Here is an 18,350-nt window from a genome sequence, read left to right as displayed (position 1 = left end):
TAGTTAGACATTTACGAGACTATTTTTGGTGGGTACCTACTAGGTTGTTTCTGGTTAGGTAGTTACGAGATCTCGGCAGTGAGCCAATCATGTGTTGTTGCTCGAAGTAGCTTGGCCAGTCCTAGCTAGACAGCGCAGCGATGGCGGAAGGGCTCAACGCTTACCTGCCTGCCTGCTTACTCTCGGGCTCCTAAGCCTCGTGGCTTCGTTGCTTCGCAATCTCGCATCTGAAAGGGCGGTTGCGAAGGAGCGAATCATGGAACGCGGGAGTCGAAATTGAGCCTTGTGGCACGTGCTGCAGAAGGATCTCGTACGTGTCTAACCCTTTTCAAAACGAGGTCAGTGACAGTTAGGGAATGGAATTCTCGGATTCAATGGTGATGCTACAGAAAGTGAGAAGAATGTAAATGTATTTATACAGCAAGGGCGCTCTGTAATGATCGATTCGGACCTTCCACCACTTGTGCAATCCAATACACCTACGACTGTCCTTCCTTTTACCATTCTTATTTTCCTAGGAGTTTGTTCAACTCGCAGCCAAGATGTCAAACACCTGCCCTCTTCTAAGCAATGCCAACTGCACTGTGGAGACATGTCCCCTCAGCTGCGCTCAAGTTGAATACCTTCCAACACTTGCTGGCAATGCCGTCTATGCCGCCATCTTTGGTCTGCTCCTTGTTGCTCAGATCGGGCTTGGCATTCGATACAAGACTTGGGGGTTCATGGTCGGCATGGTCTGCGGCCTTATTCTTGAGGTTGTCGGTTACGCAGGCAGAATTATGCTTCACGATAACCCGTTCGATTTCAACAATTTCATTATGTAAGCTTTGTTTTCCCCTGATCCTACGAACAGCGTTGCTGACAGTCTCTATAGCTATCTAGTTCCTCTGACAATCGCTCCCGCTTTCCTTGCTGGCGCCCTCTACCTCTGCCTTTCCCGCATAATCATCGTCCACGGCCAGCAGATTTCCCGCTTCAGCCCGCGCACCTACGCAATAACATTTATGACTAGCGATTTTATTTCGCTCGTTCTACAAGGTGCCGGTGGTGGAATTGCAGCCACGGCCGACGATCACTCTGGGAGTGAGACAGGCAGGGCCATCATGGTCGCGGGAGTTGTGTTTCAAGTCGTCTCGCTGCTCACCTTCATGCTGCTGTGGCTTGAATTCGTGATCCGGCTCCGCAAGACAGGCGAGGAAGTTAAGGATGCACGTTTCATTGACTTGAGGCGCACAAAGAAGTTTGCCTGGTTCCAATACGCACTGGGCGTAGCTGTTGTTCTCGTTTTCATCCGCTCGGTATATCGTGTTGCGGAACTCCAGCAAGGCTTTGACGGACCCATCGCCAACGACGAAGTGTCATTTATGATCTTGGAGGGGCCGATGATCATCCTGGCAGTTCTTGCAATGACGATTTTGAGCCCGGGTATTGCGTTTGGTGGCAAGTGGAATAGTGCAACCTGGTCGATCAAGCAGTCCAGAGATGCTGCTTTTACCGCGAGCGGCTCGTCTATGGAAGACATACAGAAGCATCCCGCTTAATATCGTTTAGCTATAATCGAGTGTGTGATAGTGGGGTCTAGGTCTAGATTTCCTTGTCATTTTCTTTGAGCCTTTGTCGATCGATAGACTAGAGTGTATTTAGAGAGGAGTCTTAGCAATGGAACTTTAGAAGTGATTGATCAATTACTCGTCTTTGCCTTGACCCCGACAATGGCTGACATGTATTCCCTGGTTTATAGCTTGATGTATTCCGTGATTGTCTGAAACTCCCCTAGCAGGCCCCACGGCTTAGTCTGGAACATTGCTTCAAGCGTGCCTGGATAAGTCGGGCTAGGCACGATGCTTTGATCAAACTTCCGAAAGTCAAAAGGCAGTTCGCATACGTTGTAGATCCGCGACTCGTCATCAGGAAGTGGCAAGCCATGGAGTCTGGAAGTCTCGTCTGGCAATCCATGTCGGTCTAGATGTTCTTCTTCCAGCTCGATCACTCGTTTGGCTGTGAGGTATGCGTGATGGGCGTTCCATAAGCCTTCTCGTCGAGGTGCTAGCCTCAACAATTCCAAAGCTCGTCTTCGTACTGCGGCATGACGACATTTCAGCGCAGCGTAGAAGAGGGGCCCTAACAGTTGCACGTCGAAAGATAGGAGTTGCGGTGTTCCCATTTTCTCCTTTGGCTTGATGACTTGTTCCGCATAATGTATAAGTTCTTCGAAGTCGGCTTGATAAGTATCCGTGGCCGTTTCTGAAGATGTGGTGCAGACTCGCGTCCAGATGTAAATGGCCTTGTAGTTTACTAAGAGTATGTTGACTGCGTCCTGATTGACGGGGTTACCGGTAGTCTGGATGCGCTGCAGCAGGTCCTCTAGTCGCTGGTGCCACGCGTCTAGCCTTGTTTGAAGTTTCGCCTGTTCAATGAGCTCGTCGATACCAATCTGAAATGCATCCGCTTTGGGACCGGTTGCGCGAATAAAACGGATGCAGGTGTCTGATATATCGAACAGTCGCCGTCTGGCACTATCAAGATCTTTATGAGGAGACTCTCCTTCATCCGAATGTGCGTATATCGCTGGGGTTACCCTCCCAGCAAGACAACACAGTACGCTAAGACGCGAGAACATTGGAACAATATAGTCTTCGATGTCGTTGAGATCCTGAGCCAAGAACCCTGAGGTGGAGTCTTGGGATCCTTCACCGTTGGGGCGGAGAGGCGCCAGAATGCTGAAACCACTATGAATGTGAATCATGGAAGATTCGGCATTGCCCCTAAGAAACTCAATGCACGTGAATAGAAGACAGCAAACCAAAGGAACCAAGATAGAGTTGGGGTGAGTCTCAATCCGCGCTGACAGAGACTTAATTGCGAAACTCCATTCTTTCCGAGCCTCGGGGTTGGCATTGACGAAGCCTGCCGGATGCTGCAAAGATGATTCGACGTCACGATAGATGAGACTGATGGCGGATACCGCGTGTCGAATTGAAGGTTCAGAATGCGATAGTTGCAAGACAAGCTTGCTCCAGAACTCGGAGTCGAATTGTCCATCTAAACTTGAGGCAAGATTCTGTGAGAAGAAATCGAGGCCGCTGTTACTTGAGACGAATACTGGTTGACTTTTCGTAGGGGGCAAATAGACCGTGATGACGTTACGGCGTGGCGGTGCCGCACGTGTTGTTCTATAGTCGCATTTCCGATTTCCAATAGCGCAACGTCGGCAAATTGGTTTTCCTTCATCGCATTTGACTCGGCGGGCTTTGCAGGTGCTGCATCCAGTTCGGACTTTGGACGTGCTTTCGCGGACTCGCTTCTCGGGGATCATAGTATACGATTATGCCCCAAGCCCTTGATCTCCAAAGATTATGGCAAATGACATGTGGCAAACAAAACAGCATAAGGTCAAAAATACACCTTCGAGAATGTGATGAGATAGCGCGGGTCGCTTAAATCGAAGGCAGCGGCAAGCTCAGTGCCAGAGAGAAATTTCAAAGGAGACTGTCACACTGTCAGCAGCTGATGGGGATGACGTGTCTCTATGTACTCCGCCGTTTTTTCTTAGTCCCTTCCATTCCACTGCGCCCCGTATCCACATTAAAGTCCGTCGGTCGTAGGATTCGTGGCTTGGTTCATGTATCTTGTCTTTCGGCAAGCTGACCAAAACTCAATAGGAACATGCTTATTGCTAGCGCGTCCGTTGGTATATGGTCTGTGCTCGAGCATTGTTTCACCTGTAAGACAGATTGAGCTAATGACTGATTGTTAAATCGTTGTCAAGCGTTCCCAACGCAACGCCGTCGCCTCCAGCCCTTTGGTCCATTTTCCAGAGCTACGGGCATGCGACTTAAGTATTCTTCAATCAGAGTTGTTCCAAAGTAAGGTATTAAATATGGAGCAGCTCATTCTGTATCGTCAAAAGAACATTCCAACTCCCTGACTCTGGAAACGAGGTGCGGTTGAGTAATCTGCAACTCGGGCGGACGTGAACTCGGCCTTACTTTGACCATGCACTTTCTTTCGCCATCAAGGATCTGAAATCAATGCATACTCTCACCTAATTGGTTGTAGAGGAAACCGCGGATTACAGTGTGCATCCATGGAGAGGCCGCGGCGGCCGCTCTGTTTATTATTGTTGTATCACAGCTGCCATACAAGTATCCAACGCATTGCTATTATCCCAATACAACTTGTCCTGTTCGAGTTGAGACGGCTAGGCCGGTCCCTCCAGCTGTCTTCCTTCTTGCCTCTTTGCCGAGGTCAGTTTCACCCAGCAAAAGTGCTTTAGCCACCACCTTCCATTCCTTATTGTCATTCCCGCTGGTCGATGGCATCAGAATCCATGCCCTGGTCCATCCGCAATCCCCATCTACCAGATCGGTTGGAACAGCAACTTGCATCTGACTTTCAGAGCTGACTGCACTGAAATTTTGCGTCAATAAGAATTGACTGAGAATTGCAACGTCTCCCTCCATTGTAGATTTGATTCGGGCTATAGGAGCAGACATCCAGTAGATTGACCGCGGGTCGGTGATCCATGTTATGAAACCGAGAGCTGCTTCGATGGAGTACGCGTCCTCTTGATCTCTCGGTTTCTCTTGGAGAGCCCGTTGGAACTCCTCAGACGACATTCGGAGGTCGTCGTTAATCTCGAAATCCGCAAAAATCCCGGTGTTGTAATTCCAACGAATCACCTCGCCTTGAAGTTGCGACCAGATGCGCTTTGCAAGGCCAGCCCCGCCCGCTAATATTGAAGCTAGAAACTGACGACGTGGCACTTCCATTTCTTCGTCGGTACGGAATGCTGGCATTCGCATGGCCTCTGTTTTGAGGGGGGGCAGAGTGCTCTTGATAGCGCCCGGGAAGATCCTGTAGGTCGCGTTGATTTCTTCTTCGCTGCACCCTGTAAATGAGCCAGTAAAAAACATCATGTCAAGTTCCAACCGGTCTGCAGAAACCTTGTGAATGCCTCTGACACTTCCAAGAGCAAACTTGTCCAGCGTCGTATCAGCTGCCGCAATGGATCTATTCATCCATGACAGTTTCCCTGAAACTTTGAGCGGCTCTGAATTAACGAACGACAAAACGACCTTTTCTCCTGCCGCCAGTGACAGCAGTACAGCAAGGTGGTACACCTCGTCCTCGGTGGGCTCATGTTGCCGAAAATATACCAGGCCGATTCCAATTAGGTTGATGCATACGGAAAGCCTGTCGCCAGGCATTGTGCACGCTGTCTGACACACGGCGTTGAATCGGGCCATGAAGCTAGAAATTAGGGCACCGGCTCGAGGGTGGCGGCTTTCCATAAGGGGAGAAGTTCGATTTGAAAAGCCGGCAAGAATCGGGTTGAGGTACTGGCTGTGTTCGTTTCGATGGCCTAACTGGATGGTGACTGTTGCTAAGATGGAATGCAAAGTCGACCACTCTACCCTCAGAGTTCTTGTCTCGCCAAGACCAATTACAAACACAGTATTGTGGACAGTTTGGTGCCTCTTGTCGCTCCATGGCTCACCGACAACGAATTCGTGAAAGCACCAAGATCGCTGCCACCATCGAGCCGCCGCAACTTTATCATGCAACGAGATAAGCAGAGTGGCTTCCGCAGAGTCCTGCGGCTGGTGATGTAGCTTATAGGCGAAGGCCTCATACTTTTGGCACAGATCAGCTTCATCCTCTGTAAGCTCAACATCTTCAAGAAGAACCACTAGCTTTCTGCATGTCCTGTAGATGACATCCATACACGCGATGGCAAGCTGCTTCTCACTGTTGTTTTCTTGGTCGATGCAGATCTGGTCCATCCACATACCCTCTCGCACATGCCCACGCTCAGATACAATGGCTTCTGCGAAGCGCTTGCCAATTGGCCAAATACTGCCAGGAGCGGGCGCTGAATGGGGTGTGGCGGGCCATCCCGAATTATGCCAGCTGTAGCTGATGGCGAGGTATTGTCTGATGACAAAGCTAGCGTCGAATGGATGCATGCCCTGAGGAGTAGGTTCCGTCGCGGTTCCAATCGGGTTCTCAACTGACTGCTTCGAGCAAATTACTCGAAAGGGCGTTTGAATGATGGTGCTTGAAGTTCGCTGTGAGAATGACTTGGCCACGTTGGGTGCCCAAGCTTGGAGGTTATGTAGGGTAATCTCGGCCTCTTCGTGAGTACAGGCCAGTCGATCCAAAGCATCTGCGAACAAATTTGCCTTGTTTTTCTCCGTTAACGAGATTTTGAAGAGGTCATTTGCGATCTGCTCAACCCCAGTCGCATTGCCATTCGAGGATGGAGATGGTTCGGCCATTTTTCCCGCCTTCGCTTCTTGCAGTTTGTAATCAGCTGAGATTGCCTGATCCCAGGATCCGGTTTTGAGTCCATCTGCAAAGCTTAGCTAATCCAGTCAGCTCTCTTCAATCATGGACGGCGGCATTTTAGCCGATCCACAGCTTGGCATGAGGGGTCAGGCGCCTGCCTGCAAGATATCGGGCTAAAGTGCTCTGATCTGGAGGCCGCACGCAATTTAGTTTTCCGCTGATTCATAGTCTGATGACTGTGTCGCACCTACACATGCAAGATAGATAGGTAGTCCTCAACCTATCTCCGGCGGCCCTGGTCAAGTCATAATCTTTGGAGTTCTTTGCGTCTGCTTATCAGACCCGTTTTAGGCTCCCAAACCTGCCTCTTTCGTGTGTGGAAGGCTACGGCAGTAGTAACTTGACCCATATAATATCAGTTTCGCCATTCAAAAATGACCTTTCCAAACATTCTTTTTCTTCTCCTAGCATACGTACAGCTCAGCTCTAGCGGACCGATCAACTCACCAGACCTAGCTCCTAATTACCATCGCCAAATATCACAATGGTGCAGCGACTTTCCCGAGACGCCAGCTTGGAATCTTTCATTAGTGCCATCGAACGCGATGGGTGTGTCGTCGTTAAAGACTTTGCCAACTTGTCGTCGATTAAAGCAGCGAACGCAGAAGTCCGGTCGTATCTCGATGCCTCCCTCGCTCAATCGGGCAGTACAGTTGGCGCTTTGAATGGAGGGACTGCTACATGCACCAAGCTGATGGGTCGAAGCCAGACAGTGCGAGAAAAGTTCTTCTCCGATGCCCTTTTTCAGGTATACAGAAGACTATTATCTCATCCATCATCTTGACTTTCGTTACTTACGAGATCGTATTCGACAGAGCCTTGCTGATCACTTCATCGGTCTTGAAACTGAAATTTGGTATGGCGATGAGCCAAAGGTCCAGCGATCCGATCCTCTTCTTTCGATATCTATCACCATGTCTTCACAGCCTGGATGCAAAGCGCAAAAGCTTCATCGTGATGATAAAAATCACCATGCCAAACATGTCAAGGCAGGTGAGTATTCCAAAGGTCGAGACATGCTCTTGGGTCTTTTTGTTCCCGGGTGCGACACAACTGAGGCGAATGGTGCAACCCGCATCGTTCCTGGCTCCCACCTTTGGGGCGATGAAAAGCCAGATTTTGGGCCAGATGGAACGAAAGGAGTTGAGAATGCCGAACTCAAAGTTGGAGAGGCATTCATCATGCTGGGCAGTCTTTACCATGGGGCTGGGGAATATTCTTTGTCAAATGGATGTCGCACCGTACACATCATGTTCATGTGCAGTGGCGTTCATCGTCAAGAGGTAAGCCAGCTCTTCAACTCACTAGATATTCATGAAGGGCTTGCCGAGCTAACAAATTGTATCAAGGAAATTCCATTTCTTAGCTACCCGATCGAAGAGGTCAAGACATACTCGAAACTTGTGCAGGATCGTCTGGGCTGGAAACAGTCAGAACCCAATCTTGGTTGGGTTGATTTGAAATCCCCGGAGTTCCTTCTTGAACAGTGATCATCAACTCTTCTTGCACTATTTGATTGAATCGTTGCCTACAAAAATATTGCTCTTCAGAGTGCCAAGCAACTCATGTCACATACCTTATGCATTATGCGCAGCAGCGTAGGGCATTTAGCGCTGAGGCCGACACACAAAATCATCGAGGGTGCTTATAAGACTTCAGACTACTCTTATATTATCAACTTTCTATCTGCTGCGATGCCTCGATCCTGGCTCAATGAGACGAATGTTTCAGAAGGATGCAAATGCTTCCTCAAGAGCATGTCCTACCCGTGATTGCATGCATTACTGCAGGTGCCGCTTTGCTGGAGCATCTTCGGCTAGAGCCTGGTTAATGGTTGGCGTAATTGTGGGAGCTTTGTTTTCAACAGGTTCAACCCCATGTTCTTGTCGGGGGCGGCCTTCGTTTGGAAGCATAATGGCCTTGTCTAAGGCATATGGCAGTCCACGATGTCGACCACGGATCATCATGGCACAAACGACCAGCTTGCTGAAGGTAGTGAACTCGCCAGAGAGTGATGTCATGACCGAAGGGTGCCCAAGGGACAACCCAACGTTGCCACTACGGGTAAAGTGAGCGATACAAAACATTCAGAGAGGGGTGGGTTACTTGCTATGCGCTGACTACTTCGAAAAAGACCGGGAACACTGAGAATGCCTATAAAATCAAGTATCAGCACAGGCTTCCGTGGATATTAATGAATTTGGTACGCACTGGTTCATTGAGATCCATGATTCTCTGGGATTCTGCGATACAGATGCAGAATGTACCAAGAAAGATGTACCAGAGATCAAAGCTCAATTGGTTCCGAACATGGGTCATAACATACGAAGCCCCGTTGTTTTCATCTAGATGGCTGTCGGCCTCGTAGACGCCAAGGGCTCGTTCCTCATAGGTGTTTGATGCCCGAATGCTAATCGCTATTGGGAAGATCGCGATGTACATCATGCACAACAAGCTGAACTGCACGGCGGGGTTGACCAGGGATAGGTTCAGTGTCGAAGTGCCAGTGTGGCGTGATGACGCAGCTTGGAATAAAGCTGATAGGATTCTAGGCCCCATTGCCAAATCATTGACGGCAGGGTTGTCCAAATCCAGAACGATGATCAACAAAACGTCAATGAAGTTGAGCAAGAAGACAATGCCGAACAGGATCCAGGTGGGTCGGCTCGGAAAGAGTAAAGTGTAGCATCTGCGGGGATGGTCGAGCAGAAACTCAAGGTGTTCTTTCGTGGCCGACTTCTTGTACACGACCCTTGACATGACCCAAATGACTAGTCGCAAGAGCACTGGATATATCGTATTTCCCGCAAACGCAAGGAAGGTCATGGCGAGCATTGGCCAGGTGGCGTCTTTAAATGTCGACATCGAGTCCGGGGTCAGGGTGAACCCGAGATTATCAACCATAGTCTGGGCAGAGTAAAAGGCCCACCATACTTGGCCTTGTCCGTTCTCCAAAAGCCATGATTGGTACTTTGGGGGAGCGTGTAGAATCCAAGGCAAGAGACAGATGACTCCAAATACGTGAAGCCCGATAAAGTAACCTACCGCTAAATCAGCCAAATCTGTTTAGATATTGTGGGGGGTTATGCAGGCGTATACTAAAAACAATCTTCAGAAGGAGCTTCAAGCTTCTATATTCGATACCGCCAAGTAGCTCACGATCTCGCTCTGTGAGGTGGAAGAACTGGGAATTGCGGCCCACGGTCACCTGGCGAGACAAGTAGGGGAGATCTGCTGTGCGTGGTGGCCGGGGTCGTGTGGACAAGTCAGAACGGCGCGATTCACGGTCGAGAGACTTTGAGTGGCCAAGCACCAGAACAGACGAAGCTACTTTCTCCATCGAGCGAGCGGCGCGCATTGCAGGACCTTCCATGTTGTGAGGTCGTCGCCGAGACAAGCCGCTTGCGACTGGTTCAACGGGACGGATCGCATCAATGTCTAAAACGGCGGGTCAGCGGCTTCAATATTCGGATGACCTTGACAGAACCTATGGCTTCCATACCATCAATGCTCTCTCTATCTTGGCGAATTTCAATCATGGACTGGCCTGTGCACAAAAGATCTTAGCCCGGTTCCCATGAAAGGTCAAACCGACTGATTACGTACCATCATCGCGGTCTCGAGGTCCTGGGACGTGGAGGACTGCGTTATCGGCAGTGGATTGGCCGCGGTTGGGGAGATTCTCCTCAAAGGTGATGGTGGTTGCTCTGGGACCAAATGCAAGCCCCGTATCCACGGTTTCATTTTGCTTCGATTCCGAAGGGCCAGTTTGAACAGCTTTTTGCTCGGCATGTGTCTCATCCAAGGCGCTTTCGCGACCTCTCGCTTCGGCTTCCTGGTCGGGAGGACCCGCTTCTAGATCTTCGGCACACGGGCTTAGGGTCCGCTCTTTGGCTTTGAGTACGGCGTCAGTATTTCCAGGCTGTGAATGCTGCGTTAAGAGAAGACGCATTCACTTCTTACCAATGTTCTTCAGTCGCTGCTGGAACCAGTAGAGACGCGCCACGACAACCACAATGTTGATGAACATGAGATTAGTGATCATGGGGATCACATAGATGTACACTTGCTGGTAAGTCTTCAAGTCCTTGACGTCGATTCTACCATATCATGATCAGTATGACATATACGAAGGAAAAAGACATAGCAATCAAGTGACTTTGATGACTTACGTGTTGAGACCGGATTCGGTCGAACCACTGGCACCAAAGAAAAAGGCATCTATGGCCGCTAGGTTTCCCGCAGGACACAGCACAGGAAATGAAAGCAGGCTACAAAATAGGATCCATGTGTCTGGAGATAACAAAAATAAGCCATTAGCTGGGACCCATGTACATCATATTCAACAAGAGAAAATGCAGGCGGTGACGATGAGCATACTTATGCCAGCCAGGAGTGTAACTTACAATGGAGGGATATGAAATTCAGCTTCGGCTTCCACATGGTTTGGTGAGGTGGTGGGTAGTAAAATGCACGTGGGCTTAGATAGGACTTCAAGTTGCGCTGATAGGAGCGTGGTCATTGAGGGGTTGTGTGGTGTTGAGGTTGCAGGAAATTGAAGCGCAATGGGGGGCTGATGTTTATTTCAGGGCGTGTGCACTAACCGTGGCACGGCGGCCTCTCTGCCTGCGGTATTTTCAATTGCTCCTGTCCCAGCCAAGAAAGGGACGCGACATGGATACGGATACGTGCATCCATAAGTATGAAATCGACGCGCACGCCAAGACTTTAGTGTCCACATAAACCGAGAACCAACGTCCAATTGTTGGTCTGCTTCACAATCACGTCCAATCAATGTTCCAAATGAACCGACGCGCCAAGGGCTTGGCGAATATTCTTATATCGGAGCTTAGTCGTGTCTTCTTCGGCACTTTACCTGGCCGGGATGAACTCCGATTGGGCTTCACTATCCCTAAGATGGTAGGCGTGGCCATTCGTTGACTTGCATCTTATTTGTGACATGATCAACGCCATTTTGTCAATAGCGTAGCTGAGTTGATGCAAAACCCGCCTAAATAACACAAACATCTTACCAGTCGCCAAAATCTCATCATCGGTGTTATTCACAAGGCTGTTGAGCTGCTAAGGCTTGTTGCCAATGGACCAATCGCATTGGGCCAACCGTCGTTGGTGCCTAGAGATGACGTAGACTGTAGCAAACATCCTGCAACAGGCATACTTTTGCCCTCGTTTTCCTCGAAACTCTGAGGCAAAACTCGTCAGCTACACTAAGCAGTGATTTATAGCTCCAGCCTGAAACCTATTTCAAGAAATCTCATAATCATCCGGCTGCAAAAGGCCATGCGTCAGAACGCCACGCTCATTACAGTAGCTTGCGGCATCTTGTCCTGCGTTGCAATCTCAGCGATGGCTTCAACGATTCCCCAAGATGAGATGTTAGGAATTGATACCACGATTCCAGGCGGTCTGGAAACGACGCGTGAGGAATTCCCACCGCGGCGGTCTCCTCTTCGCACAATGCAACAAGTCCACGACTTTCTTTCCAACAGCACCACTCTCAAGAGCATCAAACTTCGAGTCACTCTGCTTGGTTGTTCTAGCCATCCTGACAGGTACAACTTCCCATTTGACTTCCCTGCCGGCTCTCGTTATTCGTTCAAACTCGAGTCTCTCCAACTTGACGGCTACGACTTTGGCTACCAGGAGTGGAATAGGGTTCAGCCACCTAGCAAGCTATTTCCCTCTTACCCCCACAGCTGGGCTCCGGATGGCATTGGCAACTACTTCTGGTGGTACATGTCCGACTTGGCGACTAGGTATTATAAATGGCGCGACCTTCCCGATGACCAGAAGCATAAGACAAACCTCGATCAGTGGATAGAAGCAATGGACTTCTCCCATATCCGAGAGCTTGCGCTGAGAGACATCAGGGGGCAGTCTGTCGTTGTCATTCGGCTTCCCCCACTCCTCAAGTCCTTGACGTCCTTGACGATTCGGGGAGTTCATCATGTCCGAGAATTCGTTCTTGGGCTACCACGCGATTCGTTGGAGCATCTTTCTTGGATTTCTGGCTGCGGATGTAGGCAGAGCCATTTTGTGCTTGACGTAGTGGGGCACCATGCTCGTTCACTTGCCCGTCTCGAACTAAGAGAGCCCGAGAGCTCCTATCATCAACGGGAGGTTCTCACGGCAGAGGAGCTTGCCTCTCTGGGTGATTTGGCGCCAAATCTACAAGAATTGACCATCGACCTCAACCGAAATGGCACTTGGCCAGTGGAAGAGCTGCAATCAGTGGCCAAGCACTACCCTCGGTTAAAGCGACTCACAATATACTTGGAGCTTGCCAGTGAGCAGCGAAGACAACACGAAAGCTCGGCGTGGCCTAGAAGAAGTACATGGGCGAGCGATGAAGTTGAAGACTTAGATAACATGGCCCGTCCATTGCTAAACAAAACGACTGGGATGGAAATTTTCGAACTTTTGCGAAAACAAAAAGTGGGCGAGGAGCTGGTTCAGCTGAAGCTCTTTGCTGGAGATTGGGAGAGATCGCATGATGGGCCGCTATACACGGCTGCATGGCTTGAGCATCGAAAGGCATGGGTTACATGCCAAGTATTGGAGAGTTCCAACAACTCCGGAAAGCAGATACTTTGCGACGGGAGGGATACAGTTGTGGTCAACGGAAACGACAGTGTATGGGATGAAATGGACCTCGTTCCGAGGGGTGTCATCATTCCAGTACTCGATGAAGACGAAGAGGAACAACTAAGATTGTTGGAGATGGATGTTGCCCATGAAGATTAGGAAACGCAGCTGGCAGATGCGATTTAGGATGTTCATCCCCTCGCTGTCAGTCGTCATCTTATTTCGATTTGGTCTGCGTCTCTTCCATCTTACAGACCCAAAACGCCATACAAACTTCTCCTATCAATTGATAAGACGACGGTCGTCTCTTTGCTGATATGCGGATCATTTATCGGGATGAACAAGCATTGCGCAGGATGTCTTGATCAGTCCGTGTCTGGGAAACATCGGACATTTCAACCGCGGTTCCAAGGAACCCCGCTGAAGATGACATGCCGATGAACCGGTCCGCAATCCCCACCCTGCCAAGCCCGTCCAATTACCAATGCGACTGGCGACACGTGCCGATGATCAGCGTACAATCGTACCAGCTTCTTTGCGCATCTTGGCATCCTATTCGTCCCATGCAGCAATCTCCGTGCCTAGTCGATATGCTGTCCTCCCCCCCGGCGCAGACCCCGATTTGAGAGGTCCATCGCGGTGGCTACAACCATAATCCTTGAGCAAAGTCGTCATCGAACGCGAGATTATCGAGTTGTCGTCTTTCTTGAGTGCAATTGCCCAATCATCTGCCACATGATTACCCACGAGCTTGAGCTTTCTCATCTAGGAGGCGTGTAGACGGCGAGCTTCCATATCCCGATTGACTGGAAGCTCCGGAAACTAGTCTCAGCTCGAGATGCAGGACTCCACGCTGTTGGATTCTTCATAAAGGCGACGGTTTTCCATTGGAACACCCGAGTGGTGGTCGTTTCTGGCAGCAGCAGCTTTCGCTCATTTTTGGTCGGTTGCAGATTGTTCACCTTGTGATCATGCTTCAATCTGCGGTCAGTGCCCTTGCCCTTGCCATCACGGCATCGGCCGCCTTCACTGGGAACTTGAACTATCTTTCGCCGTCCAAACACCATGCATCTCTTGGTATCTCTATCAGGAAGGTGGCAAAGCGCACGTATGCTAATTCTCCATGGGATCCGGCGAAACTCAACTTCACCCATGGAGTTGCATCAGGCGATCCCTACGATGATAGTGTCATTCTCTGGACTCGCGTCGCTCCGAACATGGACAACGACAAAAGTAACGTAACCGTCTCCGGTTACGTCCCTCTCTACGACCACAGCACCGATACCTATGTGCAGAAGAGCGACTCTCCAGTTTGTATCGACTGGAAGATTGCAACGGACGACAAGCTTGCCACGGTCGTGGACTCCGGCACAGCATACACCACTTCCGATGTTGACTTCACCGTCAAGGTTGAGGCCAAGAAACTGGCACCATACACTGTTTATTGCAAGTATATGCCTCATCTGTTCTTGATTGTCGTATTTTAACACTTCCTAGACTACCAGTTCTCCGTTTGCAACTCCAACAATACTTCGCCCGTCGGCCGTACCAAGACGATTCCCTCCAAGGATGCAAAGGTTGATTCTCCTGTGAGAATTGCCGTGTACTCTTGCAGCAACTTCCGTGGGTTTACTCATTCGGCCGCAAGTAATTTCTAGAAACTGATGGTTATGCAGCTTTTGGTTTCTTCAACGCTTATGGAAACCCGGTGAGAAAGGACTCAGTCGACTATGTCGTCCATTTAGGTGACTACATTTACGAGTACGGGAATGGCGAGTACGGGTGGGGCAACTCTCTGGACCGCATTCCGCTGCCTGACCGCCAAATTTATACGTTAGTACACGCTTACGCTGTTTTCATATCTAGACCATGACCTGCTGACTTATCAAAAGCCTGTACGACTATCGAAAGCGCTTGGCAACTTACAGAACGGATCTGGATCTGCTTGCCAGTCATCAACAATTTCCCTGGATTCCAGTCTGGGATGACCATGGTCAGTGTGGCCCAATTCATATCATTGAGCCAGGCTAATGAGACGCAGAGGTTTCTGACAATACGTGGAGAGACGGAGCTTCAGAGCTGAATAACACTGAAGAGTCATTCATCATGGATGGGGGCGTCTCTGTTGACCAGCGCAAGATGAACGCTGTTCGTGCGTATTTTGAGTGGAGTCCGTCACAGTCTGCTCGACCGAGTATGAGCATCAACTGATTTTTCGCAGTGCCAATCCGCCAAGTTGACATGGATGACAACCTCCGTATCTGGAGAGACTTCAGCTTCGGCAACCTTTTCGATTTGATCATGCTCGACACGCGGCAATATGATCGAGCTGTAAGCACATTCCAGTCACCCGTGACGCTCATCCCGCCGCTTCGAATCACCTTTTAACAAATATGCCAAGATCACCGATGTCTATTGGAACACTGACTACGTCAACTCCATCAAGAATGAAGCAAGTCGCTCCCTAATGGGACCTCGCCAGGAAACTTGGTTCTATCGCACTCTTCGCGACAGCTCCACTCGTGGCGCACAATGGCGCGTCATTGGCAACCAGATCATCTTTAGCCGAATGAACGAGAGCTTGTCTTTTGGAGCCGAGAATCCATTCAATACTGATCAATGGGACGGGTACCAGGCCAACCGCAACCGCACCTTCGAAGTTCTCTACGAGCAGAATGTGAGCAACAACATCTTTCTCGCCGGTGACTCACACGCCTCATGGGTTTCAGACCTTGTCTGGCTCGGCGAGCACGAGTATGACCAGAACACTGGTTCCGGATCCGTGGGTGTTGAGTTTGCGGGATCTGCAGTCAGCTCGCCATGCCCTGCAGGCCAAAATATCTCATTGGCAAACGCGAATGTCGGCTCTGCATGGCTCACAAACGCAAACCGCGAGTTGCAGTGGCAGGATCTCTTCTACAGGGGATACTACGAGCTTAGCATTGACTACAATGCCGTCAACGCCTCGTTCTTCGGAATTCCGACCACAAGGATCAAGCAAGGCTACGAGATCTCGCTCGCTAACTTCACAGTCATTGCCGGTGAGAATAAGTTGCACCGACAGAATGGCACTACTGCTGTTGGTGGCATCGCCGAAAGCGGCAGTTTGAAGAACGGCCTGGTTGTGCAAACAAACATTACGCACGACACCGGATCTGGCGATTACCTCAAATACGACTCACCATAAATAAACGGGAGGCCGTGAACAAATAATGTAATGTGTTACTCTCTATCTGACTGAGATATCCTTTTCCTACTCCATCCTTGTGAAATTACACGATTGGTTTTGATGGATTTCCGATCGCCGAACGAATGCCGACGTCCAAAGAAAAGACTCTTATCAGAAAGAGAGGAGGTAACATCGACACATCAGGGTGTCCTTTGATAGCCGATATCTTCGGGTTATTCTTTTCCGCAGTTGTAGATAACAAATTCCGACCCCGGCCCCAGTCACCTTCCTGCAGCAGTATGGCCAACAGCCTTCCCATTGGTCCGGACCAAATGTCCTTGGCGATCGCTGAACTTATCTATGGGGGGTCTTCTGCAGATGCACATGGCCAACGCCAATCTCAAGAATCAAGAACGTCATGGAGCAACTGTTATCAAGGCGGGGTTGGGGTTGCTTTATAATATTTCGTGATCTGTCTAGTTCGAGACGGACATTTAAGCTTGAATCAATACTATGCTTTCACCAGTTTGTTGTATTGCAAGAACTACATAACCTTTCCGGTAAATATTCAGGATGGATACGAAGGAAAAGCTCGATATCGAAAAGTCAGCGAGCTCACGCGAAGCTCAGCCGGAGACAATTGTGGGCGAGGTCAAAGACGTGTCAAACGCCGATGCTGCCTTGGAATTCCTGCGACAATGCGGCGACGTCAACCCCATGACTGATGAAGATGAGCGGAGACTCAAACGCAAGATTGACTGGCGAATCGTGCCGCTCATGTTTGCATGCTACATCCTCCAGTATCTCGACAAAACCTTGATCAATTATGCCAACGTCATGGGGCTCCAGAAGGATACTGGCATTTCTGGCGATCAATATTCGCAACTCGCCATGATCTTCTATGTTAGCTACCTTGCTTTCGAATTCCCTCACGCTTGGGGAATGCAGCACTACCCAACGGCAAAGTACATTGGCATCATGGTCTGCCTATGGGGAACGGTGCTGGCAGTTACATCGGCCTGTCATAACTGGGCCGGACTTGTCGTTACAAGAGTTCTTCTCGGCGTTTTCGAGAGTGCAGTTGCACCTTCATTGATCGTCATCACAACCATGGTAAGCTTATCTTTCCACATATTACGATGGCATTGCTCAAAATTCCAGTGGTACAAACGCCAGGAACAACCTCCTCGCATGGGAATTTGGTACCTTGGCACCGGCGGCGGCGTCATAGTCGGTTCTCTCATCTCGTTCGGCTTTCAACACTACGGTGGATCTAGCTTCACTTCTTGGCAGATCATGTTTCTGATATGCGGTCTTGTCACTGTTGCCGTAGGTATCACTGTCATTGTTGTGCTCCCAGACAATCCGATGAACGCCAAATTTCTATCTTCTGAGGAAAAGGTCTGGGCTATTGAGCGCCTAAGAGCCAACCAGACGGGCGTCGAAAACAAGCAGTTCAAGTGGCCGCAATTCATTGAATGTTTTGCTGATCCTCAGACATACCTGCTTGCAATGATCACGATCACGTCAAACGTGCCCAACGGGGCTGTGTCTTCATTTCAAGCAACGATCATCAAAGGTTTCGGATACACGTCCAAGGAAACCGCACTTTTATCCATTCCGTCTGGTGCCGTGAGCATCGTCTCGATCTTGGCTGCAACCAACGTTGCGGGGCGATACAACCAACGTGCTCTGAACATCATTTGCCTCTTGATACCTGGTGTCATTGGAGCAGCCCTTATGGCGGTTCTGCCGGCCGACAACAAAGCCGGAAAACTGATTGGTAACTATATGACGAATTGCATTGGCGCGACCTTGCCATTGCTGTATTCGCTCGTCGGCGCGAACTATGCTGGTCATACGAAAAAGGTCAGCCCTCTCACACTTTGAAATAGCATGCAGGAACGCTGACTGTGACATAGGTCACAATGAATGCCACTCTTCTAATTTGCTTCTGCGTGGGCAACATTATCGGGCCATTGACTTTTACCGCCGAGTCTGCACCTGAATACATCCCCGCCAAGACTGCTATCATTGTGACTTGCGGGCTGGCAATGGTCTTCACCCTCATGCTACACTTTTACTATGTTTGGGAAAACAAGCGTCGCTACAATCTCGTGCGGACCGGACAACTTGGCCATATCAAGGATGTGGAGTTCAGCGATATGACGGATCGCTTGAACAAGGAGTTTCGGTACACCCTGTGAGCTCAGTGTTGCGGGCA

At 49.8% G+C, this 18,350-nt stretch overlaps 4 protein-coding genes across 4 annotated transcripts; 3 read left to right on the top strand and 1 right to left on the bottom strand.

The window, feature by feature from the left end:
- Nucleotides 1-542: 542 nt before the first annotated feature.
- COL26b_009087 (uncharacterized protein) lies at nucleotides 543-1,541 on the top strand (the record flags this gene model as incomplete). The annotated part of the gene is made up of 2 exons (XM_053181828.1): nucleotides 543-820; nucleotides 875-1,541. The coding sequence occupies 2 exons, from the start codon at nucleotides 543-545 to the stop codon at nucleotides 1,539-1,541; spliced, it is 945 nt and encodes a 314-aa protein (XP_053034260.1).
- Nucleotides 1,542-9,949: 8,408 nt separating this feature from the next.
- COL26b_009086 (uncharacterized protein) lies at nucleotides 9,950-10,794 on the bottom strand (the record flags this gene model as incomplete). Its single annotated transcript, XM_053181827.1, has 4 exons — nucleotides 9,950-10,245; nucleotides 10,315-10,451; nucleotides 10,524-10,581; nucleotides 10,758-10,794. 4 exons carry the CDS (start codon nucleotides 10,792-10,794, stop codon nucleotides 9,950-9,952), a joined length of 528 nt encoding a protein of 175 aa, XP_053034259.1.
- A 3,380-nt stretch (nucleotides 10,795-14,174) lies between these two features.
- On the top strand, nucleotides 14,175-16,144 carry COL26b_009085 (uncharacterized protein; the record flags this gene model as incomplete). The annotated part of the gene is made up of 7 exons (XM_053181826.1): nucleotides 14,175-14,396; nucleotides 14,463-14,580; nucleotides 14,634-14,790; nucleotides 14,850-14,950; nucleotides 14,999-15,109; nucleotides 15,179-15,288; nucleotides 15,359-16,144. 7 exons carry the CDS (start codon nucleotides 14,175-14,177, stop codon nucleotides 16,142-16,144), a joined length of 1,605 nt encoding a protein of 534 aa, XP_053034258.1.
- A 555-nt stretch (nucleotides 16,145-16,699) lies between these two features.
- Nucleotides 16,700-18,333, top strand: COL26b_009084 (uncharacterized protein; the record flags this gene model as incomplete). Its single annotated transcript, XM_053181825.1, has 3 exons — nucleotides 16,700-17,239; nucleotides 17,288-17,995; nucleotides 18,049-18,333. 3 exons carry the CDS (start codon nucleotides 16,700-16,702, stop codon nucleotides 18,331-18,333), a joined length of 1,533 nt encoding a protein of 510 aa, XP_053034257.1.
- Nucleotides 18,334-18,350: the final 17 nt, after the last annotated feature.

Source organism: Colletotrichum chrysophilum (genome assembly GCF_026319265.1).
Source record: "Colletotrichum chrysophilum strain AFK26 chromosome Unknown scaffold_84, whole genome shotgun sequence".
NCBI classification, from domain to species: Eukaryota; Fungi; Ascomycota; class Sordariomycetes; order Glomerellales; family Glomerellaceae; genus Colletotrichum; species Colletotrichum chrysophilum.
Note: the sequence above shows the minus strand (reverse complement) of the source record. Positions and strands in the feature narration are given on the sequence as shown.